At 54.8% G+C, this 7259-nt stretch overlaps 1 protein-coding gene across 1 annotated transcript; it reads right to left on the bottom strand.

Annotated features, from left to right (window-relative positions):
- Positions 1–4447: 4447 nt before the first annotated feature.
- On the bottom strand, positions 4448–6998 carry CDK5R2 (cyclin dependent kinase 5 regulatory subunit 2). The gene has a single exon (XM_020904704.2). The coding sequence runs from the start codon at positions 6769–6771 to the stop codon at positions 5650–5652; it is 1122 nt and encodes a 373-aa protein (XP_020760363.2). The 5' UTR covers positions 6772–6998; the 3' UTR covers positions 4448–5649.
- Between the last annotated feature and the right edge of the window lie 261 nt (positions 6999–7259).

Here is a 7259-nt window from a genome sequence, read left to right as displayed (position 1 = left end):
TAAACTCCATAGATAAGGCAAAGGTCCCCTAGACAACATCAATCCCAGTTCCTTCCCAGAAGTCACTTAATAAGAGTGATCTGTATCTTTCTTAAGCTTCTATTATACACACACAAACACACAGAAATTACAGTTTGATTTGTTTTGCTTTTGCATAAATGATATGGTACTATGTATATTGCTATGCAACTTTTTAATGACACTACGTGTTTTGGAGATCTTTCACTTTGGTATGTACAGTCCAGTCCATCCTTTTAAACTGTATATTATATCAAAGGATTTTTAATTTCTAACCTACTGGTGGATATTTAGGTTGAGTTCAATTTCTCTCTCTCTAAAGAGTAATACAATAAACAAATCTTTATCATGTCTCTTTGTACATATAAGTATTTCTCTAGGGTCAATACTAGAAATTGGAATTCCAAGGTAGAAAATATATGCATTTGAATTTCTAATAGATACTTTCAAATTGTTCCCTCTTCTAAGGCTTTTATAATTTTTTAAAATTTTTTCATCAATTTGGAACTTATTTGGAGGCTAAGAATGAGGAAGGATTGATCTTTTTTCTTCATATAAATGACTATCCAGTTGTACCAAAAGCATTTACTGACTAATCTATCTTTTTTCCCAATGGATCTGAAATGGTGCCTTTATCATCTATTAAATTCCCACCTATGCTGGAGTTTAGTTTGGAATTATCTGTCCTGTTCTACTGATACGTCTGTTCCTACATCAGTGCCTTATGCTTTAGCGACCTTAGCTCTTTAGTAAATTTTAATATATGGTAGGGCAAGCCTTCCAGCATTAGTCTTATTTCTTATGCTTTTCTTGATGTCCTGCATTTTTCTGGGGTAATATGTAACTGTTTTAAAAAGGAGTAAAATGTATAAAGGTTATAAAGAAATATCCCTTTTCATATTTACATTGTTTATCATCACGCCTCCTTCCTTTTAGATTGTCATATATAAAAATGCACGCAGAGAGACTAATTTTATGATGTATGGTCTTGAAGCCAAATACCAGTCACAGGAGAGTATGATCAAGGGAGGTGAAGCAATGGGGCAGGGGAAAGTTGTAAAAGGGGAGTAACTATGGTGGGCAATGTTGCCAAGTAGAGATCTTGGGAGCAGCTATCTGCTAAAGAATTAGAATCCAGGGGAAAAGAAATCCCCTGGAAGCCCAAAATGAGTTGGGAGAATTTTAAGCCAGAAACTAAGAGGTTAAATCTGAATGCCTAGGAAGAAAAGGAAAGCGGGGTGCTAGAGTACAAAGCCAGACAGCCAGTCCGCAAGTGTAAAAGAGAGATTGTTTCTAAAAGCCTTATCAGAATATTAAACTCAGATCAAAGGAACTTGAATACTGAGACTGTGCTCTGCAGTTTATCTGTCTTATACTCAATCTCTAATCACACTGAACTAAAACACTTTTTGTATGCCTCATTTACACACCTAACCTGTGAGTATAGATGATCTTCCTCTTGGCTGTCTGACAAGATGCTGAAAGGGAAGGTAATGGTCTTTATATATAATTTATTTATTTGACTGTGCCAGGTCTTATTTGTGGCATGTGGGATCCAGTTCCCTGACCAGGGATCGAATCCTGGGCCAGCTGCCCTGGGAGCTTGGAGTCTTAGCCATTGGACCACCAGGAAAGTCCCGGTAATGATCTTAATAAAGGTCTTTAAAGTTTAACCTCTGTTGTCTTGAGGCCACTCATGGCAAGTGCTGTTTATGGTGTATAAAGGGGTCAGGAGTTGCACTTAAAGTGGGGCACATGAAGAAGGCCAGGCCTCCAAACCTGGCTACCAGATGTCCCTGGTCATGGTGGCATGGTCAGAGGGGCTGCTTTGGCAGCTTCTGTAGTAGAAATCTTCTGGAGATGCCCATCTGGGTGCCTGTGGCAGAGTCCTGGCCACAGGATGTCCCCTTGGATACTGCCAGATGCTCTGGTTGCTGAGCACCTTGCCTGGCAGGCAAAGCAGTTACCATGACAAACACACACACACTCACGCACACACCCCTGTGATTTTTTTGTGTTTCTCCTTTCCCATTAAGTACCAAGGTATTCCAGGGACAGGCAAGCAAAGCTCTCAGAACAGAACATCCTCTGCTCCAGGAAGCAGGGCAGGGAAGGAAAGTGGAGATGTGTATATGTTATGACTGAATGAGACTTCATCAGTTTAAATGCCTATGTACCTGCTTCTGTGTTCAGATGTGTTGTATATCAATGTATGCATCAGCATGTATCATGCAAATGGTCAGGTCACAGTTTATCTGCCCATTTGTTTCCTACTCCCCTCCCCTCTCTGTTGCCTCTGTGCTGTAAGAATCACCCAGCCCTCCAACCTTTGCTGAGCAGAAGTGCTGAGTCATGGCTCCAGCTGGGTTTCTTTCTCCTATCCTCCATCTTCAGTCTTTCCTCAGGCCACCCCTCCCTCATTCCTGCTGGACTCTCTGGGCCCTCTTCACCACCTCTGTCCTAAACCTGGACTCCTTTTCCCAGAGGTTTACTTCTGGGCAGTCAAGAGAAGGCACATCACTCTGTTTCTGCATTTACTCCCTTCCACTTTGCCTTCTCAAAAGACTGCTCCGAGTCCTTCTCTTAATGACCACCTTCTTCCTGAGAAAACAGAAATCGGACCAAGTTTGACCCAGGAGGCTAATTCTTCCACGTATTCGTGCTGATCCTCCTCGGGTCCCTCACTACTTAATCGGATTATGGCAATGTCTCCTGCCTGGGGCGTGGCAAAGGAAAGTGAGATTTAATTTGCCACCAGGCACTGAGGCTTTTTTCTCATTCTAGGTCTCCAAATGCCAGACCACAGGTTCTTGGAGGCAAGCGCGCTGTCGCCCACCTGTATGTGCGTGTGTCCGAGTGCGCATAGGAGTGTAGCAATAGAAGGGTGCTGTGTCTATGCTTTCAGGAGCAGAATCTAGAGGCCCCCTCCCCAAGGATGTTTGAGGGGTCTCTTTCCCATCCCCGTTGGGCTCTTCTAACACAGAAATCCCACTCAAATAGTCTCGATAACTAGTTCCAAATAAGAGGGACCAGGATTGTTCTCTGCAACCTCCCCGCCAGAGGTGAGAGAGTGGAAAGTGCACCCTCCTCCCCCGCCCCGCCCCGCCCCGCCCCGCCTGTTCAGTCTGGTTACTATGGCGACAGCCGCGGGGTGACCCAAGTGCTCCTCCCTCTCTCCTTCCATACCTAGAGAGATGACGGCACCGCGCTGACTGCGCCAAATTCCAGCCAATGGGCGACTGCACCCGCCTTTCCTTCCACCAGCTCTCCCCACCTCCCCCCGGGGAACTCGATTCACAAATCTGGACTGGGGATTTCCGGCTACTGGCCGGTTGAGAGGGCGCTGGGCAGAGTCCGGGCAAGAGTTGAGATCTGTCTTCCTAGGAGGACAGTCTTCCTGGGTTCTTGGGCCAGACTCCTGTAACTCACCACCAGAAAGGATCACATCTACTCCCAAATTATCCGCAAAACCTGAGGCTGTCTGCAGCTCCTCCTACTCCTGCATGCCCTCCCTCACCCTTTCGAGTGCGCCCCGTCAGTACCACGGACAGCGAAACAGGGCCTTTCTAGGTGGGCTTCTCCCTCTTCTCTCCGAATGCTTCGGAGGTCTCCGTGGAGACCAGGGTCACAGACGCCAGCGCTCCACTGCAACCAGGGCCTCCTCGGGCCGATGAAAAACTGAACGGGGCGCTTAGTTAAGTGGTTAAGAAGGCAATGGGTACCAAAGAGGAATCTCAGGCTAAATAGCTTACTTTTCTTCCTTCAACCCCAAAGAATGGCTCCTGAGTCTTCCAGGCTGCCTGTGTGCTAGCCTCCCTGGCGATTAAGGGCTAGGTCTGAATCTCAAGCAGGGGTGGACCTCCCAAAGCTGCCCTGGGTAAGCATGTGGCTGAAACAGCCTTGAAGCAGCCCCATGGGTAGGGGAAAGAGTATAGGGCTAAGTGTAGCATTCAGGCCCCACCTGAGAGTGGTGAAGACAGACTTAGCCAGGCCTGACTGAACTCTTGACAGAATGAATGGCAGGGAGAGGTGGAGGAAAGAGAGAAAATGACAATAACTAGCTGATGCTGCCTCAATGAGCCACTCTGTAAAAGGGGAACAATTTCTGCTGTCCTCATCACTTATCCCCTAAATGGCCTGGGCGTTAATACGCAGGTGGTCAGAAAAGATGAAGGCAGGGGTGGCGGGGGGGTGGGGGGACGGGGTGGGGCAGGAATTCAGCCTTACCACCAGGCCTCATCCTCTGGCTCCCTCACTTTGCTCTCTGTAAGATGGAAGTCAGTGGGGGGAGGGGTGACGGAAACAGTAGCGGTTCTCAGGGACTCGACCCCTCCCCACTAGGCCCGTGGGGGCCCGAGCCCTGCCTGCGATAGTTCCACTCCCGCTCCCTCCCTCCCAAGGCCCAAAAAAAGGCTGGCGCAAAAACATCTGCAGGCGCTTCCAGCGCTTTATAGTTCTCTCCCGGACAGACGGACAGACAGACAATGCGGCCCGCACCGTCGGCCCGCATCATTGGCACCTTGGACACGGCACCAGGCCCAACCCAGTCCCTGGTACCCTCCCAGGAGAATTCTGGTCCGGCCTCAGATCAGCACCTCAGACAGTTCCGGGCCCACCCCACCCCTCCCCCCTCCCTCCGGAAACAACCAAATAAATTAAAAGTGGGGGTGGGTGGGAGGGACAAAAACACCTAAGGGCAAGGAAGAGGGGTGCTCCTCCCTCAGAGTAAGAAGAGTATTCTGTCTCCTCCCACCCTTCTGCTGAGGCGCCGCCGCCACCGCCGGGGTGACCTCCTAGGTTGATTTTTGCTCCCAAACCTCAGCCTCCTGAAGGTGGCATCCCCCTCCCCCCAACTCCCGGCATGCAACACATTGGAAAAGGTGGGGAGAGGTGGTTGGAATGGGGCGAAGGACCATCCTGGTGGTTGTTTGGGCTCCCAGGGTTGCAGTTTCTGCTGTACCTCAGCCGATCCCAATCAAGAACTCATGTTCCCTTTGGTCTGGGGAGGAGAATACGGGGTCGCAGTCGGAGGGAGAAATGCAAGCTAACACAGGCGGAGAGGGGGTAAGGCAGACGGGAGGGGGAAGATGGTGACACATGCCAGGAGCGAGAAAAAGAGAAGGGGAAATGGGGACAGGGCTGAGAAAGAGAAACGGGGCAATGAGAGCGACTCAGGTAGTGGATAAGATGGAGACGGAAACACACACCCAAGGAATGGAAAGTGGAACTGCGAGGAGGAAGGTGGGAAGGCAAAAGATGAAGGAAGGAGGGAAGGTGAAGATACAGGAAGAAGATGAAGAAATGGACAAGTCCGAGGGAGACGGACTTACACAGAGAAGGGAAAGGGAAGACTCGGGCAGAATTGGAGAGATGAGGGCGCAGACAGATAGAAAGGGTGAGGTTGGGGGTTCCTCTCCCGCGCTCATCCCCCACCCCCACCCTGCGCCCAGCAAATCCAAACGCCGAGGCCTCTGGCATCCTGGCCTCCACCTTCCCCTGCGGGGCAGGGGCGGCTCCTCCTCCGGCCACGGCGCGGAGCGGCGGTAGCAGCGGCGGCGGCTTGATGGTCCTGGGGGCTCCGAGTGTGTGTTAGGGGCTGGGGCGGGGGGCGGGAGCGGCCCTGGGTTATCCCTAGCGGTCCAGGTTCATAGTCCAGTGCTTGGCTCCAGTCGCGCAGCTGTCCCTGGCGGCCGAGGAGGAGGAGGAGGTGGAGGGAGCCGCGGGCGCGCCCCCGTTGGGTGGACCCCCGGCGCTGGCGGAGGCCTCGCCCTCGTTCTTGAGGTCTTGGAAGACCTGCGTGAAGAAGTGGGGGTCGGCATTGAGCCTCAGCATCTGCGGGCTGAGCCGCTGGATGAGGCGCAGGCAGCGTTGCCAGAAGCGCTCCTTGTCGGGCTCCACGAGGAAGGGCTTGAGCGGGTAGGAGATCTCGTTGCCCATGTAGGAGTAGGCGAGGTAGAGGCAGGTGAGGAAGGCGGCCTGCAGCTCGGCGGCCGACGCCAGCTCGTCCCCGCGCAGCGACTCGCGGCACAGCAGGTACACGAACACCAGGTTGGCGGGCGTAATGAAGGCCTGGTCTTGCCAGCCCTGCAGCAGCAGCGAGCGGTCCACTCCGCGGAACCAGCCCACCAGCTCGCCTGGGCTCAGCTCCTTGAGACGGTAGCAGCGCCGGCACACGAAGTCGCCCAGGCAGCGCAGCAGCTCGCCGGTAGAAGCCTGCACGATGACCCGCCGCGGCGAGCCACCAGGGACCGGCGGCGCCGCCTGCGGGGCTGGGGGCGGCGGCGGCGGCGGCTTCCCTCCTCCCGAGCCTGGCGGCGGAGCGCCGGCGCTGCCCCCCGACGGCGGCTCGCAAGTGGCGGCGGCCGCGGGCACGGTGGGCACGGGCACAGCCAGGGGCTTGGCGGCGGCGCCGCCGTCGGGGGGATCCCGACCTTTGCGGAGAAGGTTCTCGCGGTTGCGTTGCTGGACCAGGGGGTCGGGGCCGGTGGACGCTGGCTTGGGCGTCACCTTCTTGCTGCCTTTCTTCTTCTTGGCGGACGCGGCCACAAGGCGCTTCCAGGTGAGCGCGGAGATGAGCACGGACGGCCGTTTGAGCCGGCTCTCGCCTTTGCCGCCCTTGCCCGCTGGCGGCGCCCCGTAGCCCCCCAGCGCCTCGTCTCCCGCGGGCGGCGCCTTCTTCTTCTCCTCGGGCAGCCCGCCGGGCCTCCGGCCCTTGGCCGAGGAGGCGGGGGAAAGAGACAGCACCGTGCCCATCCTGCAGAGCGGGGCCGGCGCCCGGGCCCCGGCGGGAACCGCGGGCGGCGTCCCTGCCCGCCGCGCCGCCGCCGCCTCTGCTGCAGCCCCCGGGGACCCGGCGGTGGGGGCCCAGCCCCGGCCCGGGCGCGGGAACGGGCAGTAGAACGCGGCTGCTTTGGATGTTCTGCGCCGGCTGCTCCGGGTCTGAGCTGCGCCAGCTGCAGCGTCAGCCCCACCCCTTGGGCCCAGTCTTCGCCGCGCCACGCCCCGTCTCACGCAGCCAATCGTTGCCCAAGCTGTCCTCCTAACCGGCAGCTGCGCTGACCAATAGAATCTCTCATGCCAACCTCAAGTTCCGCCCACCCCCATGCCTTGGTCTCTGGTCCAGTCCCTTCATCAGAAAGGCGAAAGGAGGAGGAGGTGGCTGGTTCGAGGACCTCGTCAGGGTCAGAGCCGGTGGGTGGGTGGGTGTTGGGAGGCTGCTCCCACCTACCCCTACAGGCCCT

This window comes from Odocoileus virginianus, chromosome 30 (assembly GCF_023699985.2).
Source record: "Odocoileus virginianus isolate 20LAN1187 ecotype Illinois chromosome 30, Ovbor_1.2, whole genome shotgun sequence".
In the NCBI taxonomy this organism is placed as follows: Eukaryota; Metazoa; Chordata; class Mammalia; order Artiodactyla; family Cervidae; genus Odocoileus; species Odocoileus virginianus.
Note: the sequence above shows the minus strand (reverse complement) of the source record. Positions and strands in the feature narration are given on the sequence as shown.

Coding starts and splice junctions, on each gene's coding strand:
- CDK5R2 (XM_020904704.2), bottom strand. CDS start 6,771: ATGGGCACGGTGCTGTCTCTTTCCCCCGCCTCCTCGGCCAAGGGCCGG.